Below are 22,704 nucleotides of genomic sequence, written 5' to 3'. Positions count from 1 at the left end.
GCCAGTAATAAGCCCCCAATGTGCCAGTAATAAGCCCCCCAATGTGACAGTAATAAGCCCCCCAATGTGCCAGTAATAAGCCCCCCCAATGTGCCAGTAATAAGCCCCCCCAATGTGCCAGTAATAAACCCCTCCCCAATGTGCCAGTAATAAGCCCCCCAATGTGCCAGTAATAAGCCCCCCAATATGCCAGTAATAAGCCCCCCAATGTGCCAGTAACAAGAGCCCCCCTTATTGTGCCTGTAAAAATATTGCAAAAAAAACCAACAAAAAAAACAGTTATACTTACCTCCATGTCAGCGATGCGATGCAGGCCTCTTCCGGCCTGTGTCCCGCGCTGTATGGCTCAGGCAGCGCGATGACGTCATCGCGCCACCTGCGCCGGCCTCTGATAGGCTGCCGGCCTAGTGCCTGCAGCCTATCAGAGGAAGGGGAAGGGACATGCCTCTCCCTCCCCTGCACCGCCGCAGCACAGGCAGATTACTATGGAGATGAGCGCAATGGAAGCGCTCATCTCCCTGTACCTGACTGCGGCAGTGCGGCGGCTCACTTGTGGGGGGGCATTTTCGTTGGGGGGGCACAGCGTGATGTAGGGGGGGCCGTGGCCCCCTCTGGCCCCCCCCCCCTGGCGACGCCCTGCAGGAATCCTCTGCTGCAAGTGTGAAAGTACCCTTACAATGCATAAAAACAAAAAACCTATACTTTTTAGGGATGTATAATAAACTGAATAGTTTAACGGGTTATTTACTGTGAAATGGTAATGGTATAAAAAAAAAAAATTGATATTTTTTATTTTGCTGTGAAAAATATATAAAATTACTAAGTCAGACCAGCAACTCCAAAAATGTGAAAAAAAAAAGGGTTCAGGTGCATGCTAACATGGCTGCAATGTAAAAGGAAACAAGGACTACAAGTAGCAGCACACTGCCATGAGCAAAGACACGTAAGTGCGGTGGCCTGATGGGTGTAGTAGTTGGTACGTCGTATATGTCAAAATACCGCAGCACTCGCTTGTCTTCAATTATGCAGGATTTATTCACCAACAAAAATGCGACGTTTCGACCGTCATGGTCTTTCTCTAGCAAAGACCATGACGGTCGAAACGTTGCATTTTTGTTGGTGAATAAATCCTGCATAATTAAAGACAAGCGAGTGCTGCGGTTTTTTGACATATACGACGCATCTAAGGGGGATCTTCAGACTGGCTCCCAACACGGCTGGCACCACCACAAGAAAGGTTTCATTTTTTCGTTGTGCTGCTACTAACAATTTTTCTATGTAGTAGTTGGTACTCACATTTCTGTAGCTCCCTGGGCCAGCATGCAGTGACGGGAAGAATAGCCCCGGATTTGTTTGGGGCACACTCTGGTGTTGAGGGATCTCCTGCCAGATGTTTCTTGAGGTGCCCTTGATGGTACAGGTTTTAGGTGCAGGGAAGGCAGTGTGAGATTGAGAAACAGCTCTCATTGTTTGAACACTGTTTGTGTGTGGATTAAGTTAAATGATCAGGACTGATATTCTGCTGTTTGGCCACAAGATGCCGCTGTTTCTTAAATACAGCTAATAGACTGCAGATATTTGAATATTCAAAGAAGTTGGGGTTTGAGAACTTGCTAGAAGAAGCAGCAGCCATCTTAGAAGCTAGCTGGGACTGAGAAACTGTGTGTGTGAGCAGAGGATCTGATGGATCCAGGAGTGAGAGGACCCCTCAGTGACCACAGCTGCAGCTGAGTGAAGCTGATCATTGGACTGTGGGAGAAGAAAGGGCTGGAGTGGCACTGCGGCTCAATGAACAGACCCCTGTTTCTTGTAATGATGGTACGTCAATGAGGGTGAGTCAGGAAAGTCGGCACGATCCAAGCGCTCACTAGAATTAGGGAACACTCTCCCTGTCCACAGGGAGGGGCTGTTTGCGGTTGATTGACCATGTGAGGGAGGAGCATGCAGGCAACAGCTCTACTCTTAGCTTTGCCGGCATAGAAGTATTACAGAGCTTACCACAGGGGGCAATAGACAGAAGGAACTCCTCAGAAGAGAGAGTAGATGGATTCTTCACTCAAACGCAATGGGACCCCTGGGGTTAAATGATAAAATAGATATGGGAATATTCCTATAGGGACCCGTTTGCTCACACTAATATACTGCAGGTATGATTACATAATATATGGTACTGTTTTTAATGTTTGTATTGTTGCTTATCTTTCAGATGGGACGCGGCTTACTCTGACGCATAGGGGCAGGCGCCGGAGTGGCGCAGTACCTGTTGGGCGCAGGTAATCCTGCGTCACAGGCTGATTGTCTTAAAAGACCAGGTGAATTGAACACTTTGATTACGGGCCAGAGGAAGCACTTCAGTGCGAATCGGCCGTCGCCCATTCAGCTGATTACACTGCTGTACATGTTGTCTGCTGTCCACTGCCAATAAAGAGAAGTTTATATCAGCGCATTAGGGTGAGTGCCGTCCGTTCTATCTACAATTGTTCTTGAAGCTGATCGTTGATACAAGACCCAGATCCTGTCCAGGGAAAGGAGGATTGTTTCCAGGGAGGCTAAGAGCTGAGAAACAAATCTGCATACTCTGCGGGACCTCATGTTTGCTGGAAAGACTGGTTGTTTGGTTCAGAGTTATCAGCGGATAAAGAGCAGACCTGGGTCGGTAAGATCGTGCACGCATCTCACTGCAGTGTTGGTGCCTAGAGACTGAGAACAGGCCTATAATTAGCTAGTTAGGGTCTCTGCTTTGTGTCAGGCCTAAAGTGTTGCTACTGTTACTACAAGGACTCCATTACTTAAAGGGACATTGCACATTTGAGAGCTGATAAACATCCCCACGAACTCAATCCACTTCAACGTTTTGCTCAGGAGTAATACTCAGACACGTGATACCGGACTTGTTATGGGAGGGGGAATACTATAGAGCATGGTAAGATTGTAAACTGTTGTATTGCACCGCAGGCTAACCTGTACTAAGCACCCAAAAAATTGTTTGTGTTTGCTTTATGGTAATAATAGGTACGGCGAGGCAGTTTTAGTTGTGCCTGCCAGTACTAAATTACCGCAAAATTTCCTCCAGCATCCATCAGCGCCATGCTGTGCAACACAGGGGTCTCAGCCTTCGGGCTGGGTGTATGTAAATTTATTTTATGTTCTCAGCATTTGTTGTGTTTATTACCACGTGTTAGTAAAATTCTGTTTTGGCAAAAGCTGGTGTTGGAGTTGCTTTCCTCGTTCGTGACTTCGTTGTATCCTGGGGAGCCCACCCCGGTACATGGCTTACAGCAGGGTCCCTGAGGTTCCAGCACCCTTGGGTGCAAATGAGGTGTGGAAATAAAGAGGAGTCCGTTTAAATAAACAACTGGAAAATTTACTGGTAATCAGTTGCCTTGAGGTAGTTGTACAGGTTCGTTGACATGGAAGAGGTAGGTGTATCATAATCTTTTGGTGATGCATAGATTCTGATCACACTCAGGCTGCTGTGGTAACTTCTGGCTGACTTTCTTACAGGTGTGGAGTATACATCTTTAAACTGCTTCACATGGCCATTATACATATGTCTTGCCTCCCTGGCTTACTTACAATTTCCAAAAGTATTGTCCACACTGTCCATATAGGAATACGGCTCTGTATGCAGCTTGTATTTCACTGTAGACTGTGAACAGGCACCATAGGCCAACTGCTGTCTCACATAGGTTGCTAATGGAGTCTATAGGCTGAGGTAACACTCTCACCTCCACTAGTCTTTCCTAATACTCTCTCAATACACTTAGATTCTTGCATTTCTTCTATTCGGGCTTACCCTTGGTCTTACCCTTGATCCAATGTGTGTATTATGAGAATCTGTAGCATTCATATGTATTATGAAGTTTGGCAGCATCCAAGGTGTGTATTATGGCTTTTTGCAGCAGCTAAGGGTACTTTCACACTAGTGTTATTCTTTTCCGGCATTGAGTTCCGTCCTAGGGGCTCAATACCGGAAAAGAACTGATCAGTTTTATTCCCATGCATTGTGAATTGAGAGCAATCCGTTCAGGATGCATCAGGATGTCTTCAGTTCAGTCTTTTTGCCTTTTCAGGACAGAGATAATACCGCAGCATGCTGCGGTTTTATCTCCGTCCAAAATTCCGGAACACTTGGAACATTTTTTCCCATTGACATACATTAATGCCGGATCTGGCCCTGAGTGTACCGGCAAAACGTATCTGTTTTTGCGGTCTTCACATGCTCAGACCACAAAAAATGTGAACAAAATAAATGCCGGATCCGTTTTTCCGGATGACACCGGAGAGACGAGTCCGGCATTTCAATGCATTTGTCATACGGATCTGGATCCTGATCCGTCTGACAAATGCCATCAGTTTGCATATGTTTTGACTGATCCGGCAGGCAGTTCCTGCGATGGAACTGCCTGCCGGAATCCTCTGCCGCAAGTGTGAAAGTACCCTAAGATGTGTATCGTGAGGTTCTGCAGTAGCTGAGGTGTGTATTATGAGGTTCTCTAGCAGCAGAGGTGTGCATTATAATATTCAACAGCAGCTGAGGTGTGTATTATGAGGTTTCGCAGCAACCAAGGTGTGTAGTACAGTCCTGATCAAAAGTTTAAGACCACTTGAAAAATGGCAAAAAATCATATTTAGCATGGCTGGATCTTAACAAGGTTCCAAGTAGAGCTTCAACATGCAAAAACAAGAAATGGGAGTGAGACAAAACATTTTTTGAGCATTCAGTTTAATGAAAACAACAAATAAACTGAAACAGGCTGTTTTTCAGCTGATCAAAAGTTTAGGACCACACCTCCAAAAAAAAACTAAACCCCCCCAAAACAGAAATCCAACTTCCAAACATGAACTCAGTAATGAGTAGCTCCGCCGTTATTGTTTATCACTTCCAAAATTCGTTTCGGCATGCTTGATGCAAGCGTTTCCATGAGGTGAGTGGGAACATTTCTCCGAGTGGTGAAGTCGGCCGCACGAAGGCCATCTACTGTCTGGAACTGTTGTCCAGTTTTGTAAACTTCCCTTGCCATCCATCCCCAAAGGTTCTCAATTGGATTTAGATCAGGGGAACACGCAAGATGGGCCAAAAGAGTGATGTTATTTTCCTGGAAGAAGTCCCTTGTCCTGCGGGCATTGTGTACTGTAGCGTTGTCCTGTTGAAAAACACAGTCGTTACCACACAGACGAGGGCCCTCAGTCATGAGGAATGCTCTCTGCAACATCTGGACATAGCCAGCGGCCGTTTGACGCCCCTGCACTTCCTGAAGCTCCATTGTTCCACTGAAGAAAAAAAGCACCCCAGACCATTATGGCGCCCCCTCCACTGTGGCGCGTAGAAAACATCTCAGGTGGGATCTGCTCGTCATGCCAGTAACGTTGGAAACCATCAGGACCATCGAGGTTAAATTTTTTCTTATTAGAGAATAAAACTTTCTTCCACCTTTGAATGTCCCATGTTTGTTGCTCTCTTGCAAAGTCCAAACGAGCAGTTCTGTGGCGTTCAAGGAGACGAGGTCTTTGAAGACGTTTTTTGTTTTTGAAGCCCTTCAGTCTCAGATGCCGTCTGATGGTTATGGGGCTGCAGTCAGCACCAGTAAGGGCCTTAATTTGGGTCGAGGATCGTCCAGTGTCTTGACGGACAGCCAATTGGATCCTCCGGCTCAATGCTGATGAAATTTTTGGGTCTTCCACTTGACTTTTTTGTTGCATAACCCTCAGGATCATTTAAGAAATTCCAAATTACTGTCTTACTGCGTCCCACCTCAGCAGCGATGGCGCGCTGTGAGAGACCCTGCTTATGCAGTTCAACAACCCAACCACGTTCAAAAAGGGAGAGTTTTTTTGCCTTTGCCATCACAACGTGTGACTACCTGACAGAAAATGACAATGAATCCACATCTTTGCACAGATTTGGCCTTTTAAAGGCATGTGGTCCTAAAATGTGGATCAGCTGAAAAACAGCCTGTTTCAATTTAATCGTTATTTTCAATTAATTGAATGCTCAAATTTTTTTTTGTCTCACTCTCATTTCTTCTTGTTGCATGTTGAAGTTCTACTTGGAACCTTGTTAAGATCCAAGAATGTAGAAGATTTTTCAAGTGGTCTTAAACTTTTTATCAGGACTGTATAATGTTCTCCAGCAGTAGAGATGTGCATTATGAGGTCTTACAGCATCCAAAGTGTGTATTATGGTGTTCTCCAGCAGCAGAGCTGTGTATTATGATGTCCTCCAGCAGCAGAGGTGTGTATTATAATGTTCTGCAGCATCCAAGGTGTGCATTATGATGTTCTCCAGCAGCAGAGGTGTGTATTATGATGTTCTGCAGCAGACAAAGTATATATTATAAGGTTCTGCAGCAGCTGAGGTATGTATTATGAGGTTCTGCAGCGGCTGAGGTGTGTGTTATGAGGTTCTGCAGCAGCTGAGGTGTGTACCATGATGTTTGGTGTGGTGTGTATTGTGAAGGTACTATGTGTCATTTATAAAACTGGTGTCTCGTTATATAGCAGTGGGGTCTTTGGGTTAGGAGGCCCAGATGTGACTGTTACTACTTAACCCCCTACAGCTACATCACTGGCCAAAGAGACCCTTTGGGAGAACTTTTCATGGCAGACTAGGGTAAATGGAGAAGAAGCAAAAAGTGAACGACTCCAGTCAGAGAAACATCAGTTGGGACTGGATTAACCCCTTAGTGACCACACACATTTAAAAAAAATTGCATTCCAAGAGCTATACCTTTTTTGTTCTTTCATCAATGTACTTGTATGAGGTCTTATTTTTTGCAGGACAAGTTACACCCCATCAGGGTTTTTTTACTCCATGCACCCCAGACAATCAGCTGTTATAAGGGGTTGCAGCGCTCGTGTGAGCGTTGTGTCCTCCTCATTGTTTACCTGCAAGACGTCAGCATTATAGTGGCAGTGCAGTCGGACCCCCACCGATCTGTTATTGATGATCTTTCCCGAGGATAGGTCACCAATATCAGACGACTGGACAAACCCTTTAATGCAGATAAACTCTTTAATGCAGATTTAAAGCCCATAAATTGATGTTCCTGGGCGGGTTTGGGGGTGTTTCAAATTTACAAACTACCAGGTTGGTAAGTATGCAGATCAAAGGGCAAAAGTAAGACATGGGGATAAATGCCATCATTGCTACTTCCTATACACAACTACTGTGAAAAGTCTACCCTGTAATATACCCCAGAACTGTGCCTGTTGCTACTATATTTACTGCAACTCCCATCATCTGCTCTGTAAATAAAAACTTTATTGTAACCAAATGGGCCTTGTTTGACCCACCATCAAGTGCACCCCAGCCACCACCAGGTAGGAGACCCCAAAAGCCCAAGGTGTGCTCCGAGGGAAAAAATGGTGCGCCCTCCACTCACTGCACGGGTGGCCCACGGAGCACTAGAGGGAGAGGGATTAACCACCGTAAAGACTACAACCACCCTCATTGTAACTGCCACAACTCCCATCCTGCCAGCCACTACACTTCCCCTGCGGCCCAGTGTGCTGCATTGACAGTTCATATCTCCCCATGTTAGGGATCCCTGGTGAAGATGTGGGGCACCTGAGGGGTTAATTGTGCGGATCACAGCCCCCTGTAAGAGATCGGGTGCTGCCAGGCAGCAGGGGGCAGTTATGTACACAGTTCTTAGTATATTCTAACTTGAAGTGTCCCCATCACTATGGGAACGCCTCTGTGTTAGAATATACTGTCGGATCTGAGTTTTCACAATCTAACTCAAATCCGATTGGTATATTCTAACATAGAGGTGTTCCCATGGTGATGGGGATGCTTCAAGTTAAAATATACCATCGGATTGGAGAAAACTCAGATCCGATGGTATATTAATAGGGACTCCTGACTTTACATTGAAAGTCAATGATCCGTTTACAATTGCACCAATATTGTGTCAATGTAAACGGATCCGTCCCCATTGACTTACATTGTAAGTCAGGACGGATCCGTTCGGCTCCGCACCGCCAGGCAGACACCAAAACGCTGCAAGCAGCGTTTTGGTGTCCGCCTCCAGAGCGGAATGGAGGCGGAAAGGAGCCAAACTGATGCATTCTGAATGGATCCGCATCCATTCAGAATGCATTGGGGCAAAACTGGAGCCTTGAAACGGATCTCACAGGCGGACCCTGAAACGCCAGTGTTAAAGTAGCCTTAGTGAAGTGCGCATGTGCGGCGCACAAACCAATCAGCACACACACACACAGCAGGGACCGCCCAAAGCACCGCGCCGCCGGCCAATAAAAACACGGCGCATCACATGCAGCCCGGACAGCCCATAGCAGCGCGGCCGTCCAATCAAAGTCGCCGCCCGGACCGCCCACAATTGCGCCAGCCAATAAACACACAGCGCACCACACGCTGTACGGACCGCCCACAGCATGGAGCCGTCCAATCACACCATCCCCACAACTGCGCCGCTGGCCAATAACCGCCTCTTATGGTGTGTGGTGTCAGTTGGAGCAGAGTGCATAAGAAGCAGAGTGCATAAGAAGCGCCGCCATTACATGCACAGTGACAGAAATTGCTCTCAGATACACACTGCAGCTGCTGCCAGCAGTATTAGCCAGCACCACCAATCAGTGCCAGCAATAATTGCCAGCCATCAATCATTGCCACCAGTCACAGTGACAGCAGTCAGTGCCAGCCTTATCAGCCACCAATCACAGTGCCAGTGGTCTCAGCACCACCAGTTAGTGCCAGCAGTCAGTGCCAGCCGTATCACCCAGCAGTCTCAGCATCAACAGTCAGTGCCAAGCGTATTAGCCACCAGTCACAGTGCCAGCAGTCTCAGCACCACGTGGCACTGCCAGTCATCTCAGCCACTAGTCAGCGCCAGCTGTTTCAGCCATCAGCTGCAGTCTCAGCACCACCAGTCATTGCCAGCTGTCAGCAGCCACCAGTCACAGTGACAGTGGTTTCTGCACCACCAGTTAGTGCCAGCTCTATCAGCCACCAGTCACAGTGCCCGCCGTATTAGCTCCACCAGTCATTGCCAGCAGTTCGTGCCAGCCGTCTCAGGCACAAGTCACAGTGCCCACAGTCTCAGCACCACCAGTCAGTCCTAGCATTCAGTGCCAGCTGTATCAGCCACCAGTCACAGTGACAGCAGTCTCAGCACCACCAGTCAGTGCCAAGCGTATTAGCCACCAGTCACAGTGACAGTGGTTTCAGCACCACCAGTTAGTGCCAGCTCTATCAGCCACAAGTCACAGTGCCAGTGGTCTCAGCACCACCAGTCAGTGCCAGCCGTATCAGCCACCAATCACAGTGACAGCAGTCTCAGCACCACGTGGCACTGCCAGTCGTCTTAGCCACCAGTAAGTGCCAGCTGTTTCAGCCATCAGCTGCAGTCTCAGCACCACCAGTCCATGCCAGCCATCTCAGGCACCAGTCGCAGTGCCCACAGTCTCAGCACCACCAGTCAGTACCAGCAGTCAGTGCCAGCAGTATCAGCCACCAGTCACAGTGCCAGTGCTCTCAGCACCACCAGTCAGTGCCAGCCGTATCAGACACCAGTCACAGTGCAAGTGGTCTCAGCACTACCAGTCAGTGGCAGTCATATCAGCCACCAGTCACAGTGCCTGCAGTCTCAGCCAAAAGTCAGTGCCAGTGACGCATATTACAGCTACATATAAGTCAGTATTACAGTAAGAGAAAATATTATAAAATTATAAAAGTACAAGCCTATATTACTTGGACTTTTTACTAACAACATGCCACCCAAAAAAAAGGACACATCAAGTAGGACAAAAGACACAGAAAAGGAAACCCTACATAACCAAATTCTACTGGAGAAACAGTCAAGTCAGCAAGTAAAAATCAAAAAAAGAAAGGCTGAAAAACAAAGAAAAAAACTAGCAAATAGATCAATTCAAGAAAAAGAAAATGAGTGTCACAAAAACGCTAAAAGAGAAAGATTCAGAAGAGCAAATATATCTATAGAAGAACAGGAAAATCAGCGTAAAAAACAATCTCTAAGAGAAAGACAAAGACGAGCAAATAGATCTATTGAAGAAAAGGAAAATGAGCGTCAGAAAAATGTGAAAGCACACAGAGCTAGGAGAGCAACACTACGTCAGTAACAAGCAATAAAAAGAGGCAGGATAACAGATCTACAAACAGACACAACACATTTATCAACAGCCACACAGGAGAGGATAAATGATATAAGAGAAAGACAAAAACGTAAGAGACATGCTGAAAGAGAAAAAGCTAGGAGAGCAAGTCTTACATCAGAAGAACGACAATTACAATGTTTGCGGCAAGCACAATTACAGAGACTGGCCCGAAGTAAACGAGTGGAAAATAACGAATCCCGGGCAACAATAGAAAGAATGGCAATGATAAATGATATAGTTAATATTAATGAGGGTAACATTATACCCCACACCTGTGGAGATTTAAATCAGATATGCAATTTTTGTCAAGCAAAACATTTTGAAGGAGAAAGACCATCTGATCAAAAATTTACACAGTGTTGCTCAAAAGGAAATCTTCAACCAATTCGAACAAATCAATTTATACAGCAGCTCATGATGGGTCAGCATCATTACAGCAAAAATTTCATGCAAAATATAAGGTCAATAAATAGTGCTCTAGCATTTGCATCTATGGGAGCTAACATTATTCCGCCTTCTGGCTTTGGGCCATACTGTTTTGGAATCCATGGTTCGATTTGTCACAGAGCAGGAACACTGCATCCTCAACAGGGTGAAAACAGACAGTTTGCACAATTATACATTTTAGATCCCTCTGAAGCTGCAGAACAAAGAATGCAAATTTCTGCCAACTCAGGAATAAATACAGAGCTTATGCAAACATTAAGTACATTTATGGCACAATTCAATCCTTTTGCCGAGGCCTGCAAAATATTGTACCAAGTTGAAAAAGAATATGAAGAGAATGCCGCCAAAAATGACAATATTATTAAGGAAGTGTCCATGACAATAGTACAAGATCGCAAAAATGACCAAAGGCGCTATAACGCACCAAAATATAATGAGGTTGCTTTTATTTTTCAAAATGATGATGGAGAACCACCACTTGAAAGAGATCTTCTTATACACTGCAAACCAAGTAAAGATTATACAAATAAAAAAAATAAAAAATAATTAGTGTCTTATTTTATCAAACCAGTCACACAATCCTAGAGTTAGAGTCCCTAAAATGCAATACTACGGTTACCGTCTTTCCATTAGAGAGGATTTTAATCCCTTTTTAAATGCAGGCCGCCTTACACAGCAATATATAGTTGATGCATATGTAAAAACAGAAGCCAACAGACTCAATTATATACGTCAAAATCAGCCTAAATTGCGTGCGAAGAGATTGTACATAACCTACAACATGGACAAACTGTTGATGGACTACCACATTTAGTTGCAAGAGTATTTCACCTAAAACTGAAAGCTCTAATTGATGACATCAGTAAAAAAAAATTTTTTGGAGTCCCAAAAGCAATGGTCTACGTGATAGAATTTCAAAAGAGAGGTTTACCACATGCTCACATACTTCTCATTCTTAACCACTTCAGCCCCCCTAGCTTAAACACCCTTAATGACCAGGCCACTTTTTACACTTCTGACCTATACTACTTTCACCGTTTATTGCTCGGTTATGCAACTTACCACCCAAATGAATTTTACCTCCTTTTCTTCTCACTAATAGAGCTTTCATTTGGTGGTATTTCATTGTTGCTGACATTTTTACATTTTTTGTTATTAATCGAAATTTAACGATTTTTTGGCAAAAAAATGACATTTTTCACTTTCAGTTGTAAAATTTTGCAAAAAAACGACATCCATATATAAATTTTTCTCTAAATTTATTGTTCTACATGTCTTTGATAAAAAAAAATGTTTGGGTAAAAAAAAATTGTTTGGGTAAAAGTTATAGCGTTTACAAACTATGGTACAAAAATGTGAATTTCCGCTTTTTGAAGCAGCTCTGACTTTCTGAGCACCTGTCATGTTTCCTGAGGTTCTACAATGGCCAGACAGTACAAACACCCCACAAATGACCCCATTTCGGAAAGTAGACACCCTAAGGTATTCGCTGATGGGCATAGTGAGTTCACAGAACTTTTTATTTTTTGTCACAAGTTAGCGGAAAATGATGATTTTTTTTTTTTTTTCTTACAAAGTCTCATATTCTACTAACTTGTGACAAAAAATAAAAACTTCCATGAACTCACTATGCCCATCACGAAATACCTTGGGGTGTCTTCTTTCCAAAATGGGGTCACTTGTGGGGTAGTTATACTGCCCTGGCATTTTAGGGGCCCAAATGCGTGCAAAGTAGTTTGAAATCAAAATCTGTAAAAAATGGCCGGTGAAATCCGAAAGGTGCTCTTTGGAATGTGGGCCCCTTTGCCCACCTAGGCTGCAAAAAAGTGTCACACATGTGGTATTGCCGTACTCAGGAGAAGTTGGGAAATGTGTTTTGGGATGTCATTTTACATATACCCATGCTGGGTGAGAGAAAAATTTTGGCAAAAGACAACTTTTCCAATTTTTTTATACAAAATTGGCATTTGACCAAGATATTTATCTCACCCAGCATGGGTATATGTAAAATGACACCCCAAAACACATTGCCCAACTTCTCCTGAGTACGGCGATACCACATGTGTGACACTTTTTTGCAGCCTAGGTGGGCAAAGGGGCCCACATTCCAAAGAGCACCTTTAGGATTTCACCGGCCATTTTTTACAGATTCTGATTTCAAACCACTTCTCACGCATTCGGGCCCCTAAAATGCCAGGGCAGTATAACTACCCCACAAGTGACCCCATTTTGGAAAGAAGACACCCCAAGGTATTTCATGATGGGCATAGTGAGTTCATGTAAGTTTTTATTTTTTGTCACAAGTTAGTGGAATATGAGACTTTGTAAGAAAAAAAAAATCATCATGTTCCGCTAACTTGTGACAAAAAATTAAAAATTTTAGGAACTTGCCATGCCCCTCACAGAATACCTTGGGGTATCTTCTTTCCAAAATGGGGTCACTTGTGGGGAAGTTATACTGCCCTGGCATTCTAGGGGCCCTAATGTGTGGTAAGTAGGTAAATGACCTGTGAAATCCTAAAGGTGCTCTTTGGAATGTGGGCCCCTTTGCCCACCTAGGCTGCAAAAAAGTGTCACACATGTGGTATTACCGTATTCAGGAGAAGTTGGGCAATGTGTTTTGGTGTGTCATTTTACATATACCCATGCTGGGTGAGAGAAATATCTCGGCAAAAGACAACTTTTCCCATTTTTCATACAAAGTTGGCATTTGACCAAGATATTTATCTCACCCAGCATGGGTATATGTAAAATGACACCCCAAAACACATTGCCCAACTTCTCCTGAGTACAGCGATACCTGATGTGTGACACTTTTTTGCAGCCTAGATGCGCAAAGGGGCCCACATTCCTTTTATGAGGGCATTTTTAGACATTTGGATCCCAGACTTCTTCTCACGCTTTAGGGCCCCTAAAATGCCAGGGCAGTATAAATACCCCACATGTGACCCCATTTTGGAAAGAAGACACCCCAAGGTATTCAATGAGGGGCATGGCGAGTTCATAGAATTTTTTTTTTTTTGGCACAAGTTAGCGGAAATTGATTTTTTTTTTCTCACAAAGTCTCCCTTTCCGCTAACTTGGGACAAAAATTTCAATCTTTCATGGACTCAATATGCCCCTCACGGAATACCTTGGGGTGTCTACTTTCCGAAATGGGGTCACATGTGGGGTATTTATACTGCCCTGGCATTCTAGGGGCCCTAAAGCGTGAGAAGAAGTCTGGAATATAAATGTCTAAAAAATTTTACGCATTTGGATTCCGTGAGGGGTATGGTGAGTTCATGTGAGATTTTATTTTTTGACACAAGTTAGTGGAATATGAGACTTTGTAAGAAAAAAAATAATAATTTCCGCTAACTTGGGCCAAAAAAATGTCTGAATGGAGCCTTACAGGGGGGTGATCAATGACAGGGGGGTGATCAATGACAGGGGGGTGATCAGGGAGTCTATATGGGGTGATCACCCCCCTGTCATTGATCACCCCCCTATAAGGCTCCATTCAGATGTCCGTATGTGTTTTGCGGATCCGATCTATGTATGCGTGGATCCGTAAAAAACATACGGACATCTGAATGCAGCCTTACAGGGGGGTGATCAATGACAGGGGGGTGATCAGGGAGTCTATATGGGACATAAAATGGATGGTGTAGCAGCACTCAGGGTATACCGGCCTTATGCATGAATTTGATGGAATAAAGGGATTTAAAGATACAAGAGAGTGCTGCGGTTTTTCTATTTCTTTGGAGTCTATATGGGGTGATCACCCCCCTGTCATTGATCACCCCCTATAAGGCTCCATTCAGATGTCCGTATGTGTTTTGCGGATCCGATCCATGTATCCGTGGATCCGTAAAAAACATACGGACATCTGAATGGAGCCTTACAGGGGGGTGATCAATGACAGGGGGGTGATCAATGACAGGAGGGTGATCAGGAAGTCTATATGGGGTGATCACCCCCCTGTCATTGATCACCCCCCTATAAGGCTCCATTCTGATGTCCGTATATGTTTTGCGGATCCGATCCATGTATCCGTGGATCCGTAAAAAACATACAGACATCTGAATGGAGCCTTACAGGGGGGTGATCAATGACAGGGGGGTGATCAATGACAGGAGGGTGATCAGGAAGTCTATATGGGGTGATCCCCCCCTGTCATTGATCACCCCCCTATAAGGCTCCATTCAGAAGTCGGTATGTGTTTTGCGGATCCGATCCATGTATCAGTGGATCCGTAAAAATCATACAGATGTCTGAATGGAGCCTTACAAGGGGGTGATCAATGACAGGGGGTGATCAGGGAGTCTATATGGGGTGATCACCCCCCTGTAAGGCTCCATTCAGACGTCTGTATGTGTTTTGCGGATCCGATCCATGTATCCGTGGATCCGTAAAAATCATACAGACGTCTGAATGGAGCCTTACAAGGGGGTGATCAATGACAGGGGGTGATCAGGGAGTCTATATGGGGTGATCACCCCCCTGTAAGGCTCCATTCAGACGTCTGTATGTGTTTTGCGGATCCGATCCATGTATCCGTGGATCCGTAAAAAACATACAGACATCTGAATGCAGCCTTACAGGGGGGTGATCAATGACAGGGGGGTGATCAATGACAGGGGGTGATCAGGGAGTCTATATGGGGTGATCTGGGGTGATCAGTGGTTCATAAGGGGTTAATAAGTGACAGGGGGGGGGTGTAGTGTAGTGTAGTGGTGTTTGGTCCTACTTTACTGAGCTGCCTGTGTCCTCTGGTGGTCGATCCAAACAAAAGGGACCACCAGAGGACCAGGTAGCAGGTATATTAGACGCTGTTATCAAAAAAGCGTCTAATATACCTGTTAGGGGTTAAAAAAATCACATCTCCAGCCTGCCAGCGAACGATCGCCGCTGGCAGGCTGGAGATCCACTCGCTTACCTTCCGATCCTGTGAACGCGCGCGCCTGTGTGCGCGCGTTCACGGGAAATCTCGGCTATCGCGAGAGGACGCGTATATGCGTCCACCCAGAAGAGCAGGGCCGCCGCCAGGACGCAATCCTGCGTACGGCGGTCCTGAGGAGGTTAAAGAAAGCTGTAAAAAATGAAGAACTGATAGATAAAATTGTCTCTGCTGAAATCCCTAACATAGAAATCACTCCTCGCTTACATGCAATTGTAACAAAGCATATGATTCATGGACCATGCGGAGCACTCAATCCTAATTCTCCATGTATGACAAATGACAAATGCTGTAAGGATTTTCCAAAGGAATTCCAACAAAAAACTATTGCTAATAGCAATGGCTATCCAAAGTACAAGAGAAGAAATACAGGCCAAACTATAATTCTTAACGGAAAGAATATTGATAAGTCTTGGGTTGTACCATATAATCCTTACTTAGCGTTGAAGTACAATTGCCACATTAATGTGGAAGTTTGTGCATCAGTGAAAAGTGTCAAATACCTTTTTAAATATATGTACAAAGGTCATGATTGTGCAAATGTTGTCATTCAAGAACAAGGTACTTTGAATCATGATGAAATAAACACCTTTATTAATTCTAGGTAGGTCAGTGCTCTAGAAGCAGCATGGCGTTTGCATGGGTTTGAAATGCATTATCAATCCCATACCATCCATAGATTAGCAGTGCATCTGCCTGAAGAACAATCAGTTTTTTTCAACCCAAATGACATTACCACAGCGGTACAGAGAGCTTTAAACCGTGATACTCAATTGACAGCTTGGTTCAAATTGAATCAACAAAAAGAGGAAGCAAAGAATATATTATTTTCGGACATTCCTTTGCATTATGTGTTTGACTCTCAAAATTGTTGTTGGAAATTGCGTCAACGTGGTGCAGAAAAAATTATTGGACGAATGTATTCTGTCAATTTAATATCAGATGCAGAGCGTTACTGTCTGCGTCTACTATTGTTGCTGCATGTGGCTGGTGCAGTATCCTTTGAAGATCTGAGGACAGTACATGGTAATGTCTATCCCACTTTCCAAGAGGCTGCAAAAGCAAAAGGACTTATTAATGACGATGTGTGGGAGAACACTCTGGAAGATGCTGTCCACTTTACAATGCCTAAACAACTTAGGGAATTATTTGCATATGTCTGCGTTTTTGCATCATTACAAAATATGAGTGCACTTTTTCTAAAATATGAGCAATATCTCATTGAAGATTTAGTTCACAAACATAAACACAATGATGATTGTACAATTTGTCGTAAGATCGCACTTAAAGAAATAGCCAACATTCTGGTACTACATGGCAAAAACTGTGAAGATTTTGGATTGCCTTCCACAATGACAAATACTGATCAACTTTGGAATATGTATGATAAGGAATTACAAAAATACAGAGCTGAAGAAATGGAGAAAACATTAAACAGAGAACAAAAAAGAGATTCAGAAAAAATATTGTCTGCAAGCAGAAATGACAACCTTTGCAACCGTTGTTTTTTCTTGGATGGTCCAGGAGGTAGTGGTAAAACCTATCTTTACAAAACTCTTCTCAGCACAGTTCGTGGAGAAGGTAACATTGCACTCCCTGTAGCCTCAACAGGTATAGCAGCCAATCTTCTTGAGGCTGGAAGAACATACCACACTCAGTTCAAATTACCTGTTCCGATAGTTGAGAACTCAATATCAAATATGCGTCTCAATTCTGCTGATGCTGAAAATTTGAGATCATCTACAGTGCTCATTTGGGATGAGTGTACAATGGCCTGGTCTATTGCTCTTACAGTGGTTGACAAACTGCTAAAAGAAATAATGGATAACCAGAAATCCTTTGGAGGAAAAGTTTTATTACTTGGTGGAGATTTTCGGCAAACACTTCCAGTGGTTCCTCATGGTGACCGGACAAAAATTGTTGAAGCATGTATAAAGTATAATAAACTGTGGCAAAACTTCCAAATACTTAACCTTACAAACAATATCCGTTCAGTTGATACTGAATTCAGCAATTGGTTGATCCAAGTTGGCAATGGTGATACACCACACATTGACGGTTTGCCTGAAGTCATAATTGAAATCCCTTCAAAAATTTTATGTACAGGAAATATTGTCAACAACATTTTTGGAGAAAGAATTTTAGTTGCTGATGTCTCAAAGATAACAAAAAAATGTATTCTTTGCCCAAAGAACTGATGTTGATAGAATAAATGAAGAGGTGCTAAACATTTTGGAAGGAGATACTGTGACATTCCTTAGCTCAAACTCAATTGATGACTCAACTGAGAAAGATATGCAGAACTATCCTATTGAGTTTCTTAATGAGTTAACTCTAACAGGAATGCCGAGGCATAAACTGAACCTTAAAAAGGGAGCAATAATTATGCTCCTCAGAAATATAAACACTAAAAGAGGATTGTGCAATGGAACCCGCCTCTTTGTTAAAGACTTGAAAAGAAACCTCATTATTGCTCAAGTAATAACAGGTTCAGCGGAAGGGGACATGGTCTTTATTCCACGTATTGATTTAGCTCCATCCTCTACTAATTTGCCATTTACCTTAAGAAGACGACAATTTCCAGTTGCATTAGCCTTTGCCATGACAATTAATAAAGCTCAGGGGCAAACCTTAGAAAAAGTTGGCATTTACTTGCCAGAACCAGTATTCTGCCACGGTCAGTTATATGTTGCATTATCTAGAGTTAGAACTTTTTCAGATGTGGTCGTAAAGGTTGTAGATGGTCCTGAACAAGGCAAACTGTTACCAAATTCAGATAGAATATATACAAGAAATGTTGTGTATAAAGAAATTTTATAGAAAAATTTCAAGAGGTAAAAAAATACCTTTTTCCTGAATATCTGATTCAGGTATTGTATATTGCAGATTGTTACAAACTATACTTACTGTATCGTGATATATACGTTTCCATTTTATTTTTTATTATTAATTTACTTTTGACTTTTTTCCAAAATATTTTTGACAAAAGAAAATAAAACAAGAAATACAATGTGGTTAAATTATATTACTATTTAATATAGACTGTTTCTACTAATGTTTATACACTACTGTTCTAGCGCCCGTTATTATAACGGGCTTAATGTCTAGTTTATGATAACTCTGACAGCATGCAGCCATAGAAAGCACGCAATGATCTGTATACCTGTAGTCCATGAGCTCCCACTTGTGGCTGCTGCAGGATACCTCTGTGACACTGTAAGAGGGGAAGTAGCTGAAATGTTGGGTCACTTCTCATACAGTGGTTTAGTAATGACATATGAAAAATGACCATTACCAAAATTTGCCAGGGACGAGTGCTTAGGATTGTACCTTGAAATTAGAGATATTTTGTTCTTTTTAAATGTTCTAAGTATTTTATTTGCCATCTTCATAACTCTGCTGTTTCTGACTGTCTGAGGCTTCTCTCACCCCCGGTCAGTCACTAGAGCTGGTGGACATGTCATGAGGAGAGCACTCCCGGCCCCACATAGCTCAACTTCAGGTCTTCCAGTCCTTTTTTCCCCTTTTGCTGCCAAGTGGGGCATGGCTTGGGGTGAATCAAGTGGCCACCCTATAAAAGGACTTGAATATCTTATCCAAAGAGGGAAGTACAAGCTGTCTGTGTGCCTGTAGAAGGAATATGCTAGTTGATAGTAGTAATGTACGTACCAACATTAGGAAGGGGGGAAAGACTGGTGTCAAGAGAGATTTGAACTGGCAGGATTGTACATGCAGTGTCTGGTGACTGAGCTGCAGCACCACTGTATCTGTAACATGGCAGATAATGAAAACTTCCTGAGGGTAAATTAGGAAGACGAAAAGGTCTACAGTAGTGTTGATCGCGAATATTCTAATTGCAAATTTTTATCGCGAATATCAGCACTTTGAGAACTTGCGAAGATGTAGAATATAGTGCTATATATTCGTAATCGCGAATATTCTAGATTTTTTTTTTTATCAGTAACCTCTCTTCTTGCTTGTGGGCCAATGAGAAGGCTGCAATATCTTTGTCTGAGCTTAGCAACATCCCTAGCAACCAATAGGAAAGTTGCCTACCCCTTACTATATAAGAAACTCCCCAGCAGCCATTTGCTGTGACATTGCTGTGCTCTGTGCTTTCATCTGGATCCTATTCCTTATCCACTTACATAAAATAGTTAGTTCACATATATAATACAGATAGTTAGTGGGAGATAGTCAGTGTAGGTTAGATAGTGATATAGTGTAGCAGTGGGACCCGCACCTATCAGACAATGGGGGTATATCCTGTCGATATGCCTCCATTTTCTGAGATGAGACCACCCCTTTAATGGCTTATCAGGATAGGTCATCAATATTAGATTAGCAGGAGTCACGTGAATGCGGCTGAGCTGGAATTCCTAGCACAGCCACTATCAAATGAACAGTGCTGGGCTTGGTAAGCAGCACGGCTTCCTCAAATAGCTAATTGGTGGTGGTGCCAGGAGTCGATCTCATATTGATAACCTATTGTGAGAATAGGCCATCAATATGAAAATCCCAGAGAACACCTTTAAACAGAGGAGAAAGGTGGCAATTTCATATTACATTGTGTCTTAAGTATCAATAAAACAGTAGTAGATGGCTCAGAACTACTGAAAAGGAAAAGGAATAATAAAAAAAAAAAGTTATTATTTAATAAGGGAACTTGTCCTCCTCACTGAGGACACCATAACGTCATCACAGATATGCCAATTTCAGTGGTCTGTCATCTACTCTGCTTTGGAAGACTCGTGATTTTTCATGAGTTCCTGCTCTTTGGTCCATCTGCTGCTGATTGACAGTTTTCTCCAAGGAAAAGAAAATAGAATACTGTCATTCAGCAGCAGTTGGACAGGGGGAACAGCAGCTCATGAATAATCTGGATTCTTCTTAAACCACTTAAAGACTTTACTTTCACACAATTTCCTTTCATTTACTAGAGAATGGTATAACTAGCAAATTTCTAAATCACTTCACTTATAAAGTATGCCTACATCCACCTGAAAATGTCCACTAGGGGTATCACTTGCACTTAATTTGCAGTCCAGATCCATCCCTAGTAACAGAATCTGAAGATGGGTCATGGGAAATGGGGGCATATCAGAACTAGCTGAGATCCTGAGATCCTACACAGCTTTTGAAGATTATAGGAGCTTCCTGTGAGTCTGTGATTCCTCCTCCATATTTGTTCTGTGAGCTAGCTCTGGAGCTGAAAACAAATATAGTGGGAAGTAAACGAAAGTACTTCACAGCAGTACATTGCTGGCATACTTCACAGAGGGGATACCCCACTGCTTCTGAGTGTAATGCATCAAGCTGTGCAGCTGAAACAGGGAATAATATGGCCGAGGAAGACTTTATGGAAGCCCAAAAAACACCTGTCCCTTCACAGTTATGATTCTACAATGAAGCACAGCCATTATGCAAACTTAGTTGAAAACTGAGGTATGCTTTAACATTAGCAGATAAGTGACAGACCACTGAAATCATGAGCTGACAGGTTCCCCTTAATGTATTTTGATTCTATTTTATCACCTCTAACAATACAATAGAAGATTGTACCCTAGTGATCTTATACTTTGCTGGTAAACATACAAAAGTAAAGTATGAATACTCCAAAGAAAAGCTGATTTTCACTAATAATGTTCAGAATTGTCAATCTTTGCAATACACAACATGCAATTGTACAACAATATAATATTTGCATCTTAAAGTACAATGGTTGAAAAGACTCTTAGAATATGGTTATATTATTTGAATTAATTGCATTGTTATTTGAAGTGCTGAATGTTGGATTAAGTTCATCTTCATCCTCCTCCTCCTCATCATCATCTTCTCCATGTTGATTACTGAATTCTTCTTCTGTATCATCATCATTTGCTTCCCCACTTTCAGCTCCCTCAATCACCATTACTTCTGGAGGTGCATCCTCCCTAAACCACACTGACTTGTAACCTCCATCTTCCTTCAAGTCTTTAGTTAAGATGGATTTTACCTTCTTGTCCTCTGAATCAGACCCCCCATCTTCTTCCTCCAATGACTGACTCCCTGCTGGGGCATTTGTTAAAAGTACTGAGGTTACTGCTGCAGCTGAAAGTAGGTTATTTTCAGAGGACACTTCGACAATGTCACCATCAATGCCAAAGTCCAGATTTGAAGGCAGTGTTACACTCAAATTATCTTCCTCATTTATGAGTTGTCTATCTCCAGATCCTCCAGAATTCTAGATTAAAATAGAAAAACGTTAAACTTAAATTAAATTTTTTATTAAAAGTCCCTGAACTGCAATTCTTCCTGTGTCTTTTGCTCATCATTGATAGTCTCAGATTAGTTTAAAGTGAATGCCTATTTTTTAATACCAGAGCCTAAATTTCCTCCATAGACATAGTTAAATGATAAAACGCTGGTTGCTTGCAGTCACCACAAGGGGGAGCTTAAGAACTTGCAACAAAATTATGAAGTTGATAAAGAGATTTTGAATTTTATTCCATAGAAACATTTGACCTGCTCTTGACGTTCCCCGACACAAATGGGAAACAGACACTTCAGATGCAGTGTGAATGCAGTCTAAGCCAATTAACCAGATTGTAGTTACAAGAAAGATTTTCTTTATATAAAGATAAGTGATGTAATTCTGTATGAATTTTGTGTTTTAGTTCTTCAGGGTTTTACAGATCTCTGCTTGTATTCATTTTATTGTGATCCTTCAGGAAGAGTAAAGTCTTGTTAATATGATTATGATAAAGGTACACATCTCATGTGTCAGCAAACAATGCAGCAGGAGATTAACTTCTCTGTTTAGGATTTCTACAAGATTGTTTCTGGAACATGCAGAAATCCTACAGAAGTTAGCTCTGATAACTATACTTTAAAGCACATCTGTCAGCAGTTTTGTCCCTATGACACTGGCTGACCTGTTACATGTGCACTTGGCAGCTGAAGGCATCTGTGTTGGTCCCATGTTCATATGTGCCCGCATTGCTGAGACAAATTAGGTTTTAATATATGCAAATGAGCTTCTAGAAGCAATGGGGTGTTGCCATTACACCTAGAGGCTCAGCTCTCTCTGCAATGGCCGTGCTGCCACACTTTGATTGATAGGGCCAGGCAGGAGTGATCACGTATACACTACCTGGCCCTGAGAGGCAAGGCAGTTGCAGAGAGAGCTGAGCCTC

At 42.9% G+C, this 22,704-nt stretch overlaps 1 protein-coding gene across 6 annotated transcripts in view; it reads right to left on the bottom strand.

Moving 5' to 3' along the window:
* Window positions 1-20,538: 20,538 nt before the first annotated feature.
* CDHR5 (cadherin related family member 5) overlaps window positions 20,539-22,704 on the bottom strand; it is a 51,243-nt gene continuing 49,077 nt past the window's right edge. For all 6 annotated transcript variants that reach the window (XM_040410501.1, XM_040410502.1, XM_040410503.1 and 3 more), the window contains exon 15: window positions 20,539-21,752. In XM_040410501.1, the coding sequence (XP_040266435.1) occupies window positions 21,264-21,752 (489 nt within the window). In that variant the 3' untranslated portion in view covers window positions 20,539-21,263. The remainder of the gene's footprint in view (window positions 21,753-22,704) is intronic.

Source organism: Bufo bufo, chromosome 10 (genome assembly GCF_905171765.1).
Source record: "Bufo bufo chromosome 10, aBufBuf1.1, whole genome shotgun sequence".
NCBI classification, from domain to species: Eukaryota; Metazoa; Chordata; class Amphibia; order Anura; family Bufonidae; genus Bufo; species Bufo bufo.
The sequence above is the reverse complement of the archived record's forward strand: the minus strand, read 5'-3'. Positions and strand labels throughout refer to the sequence as shown.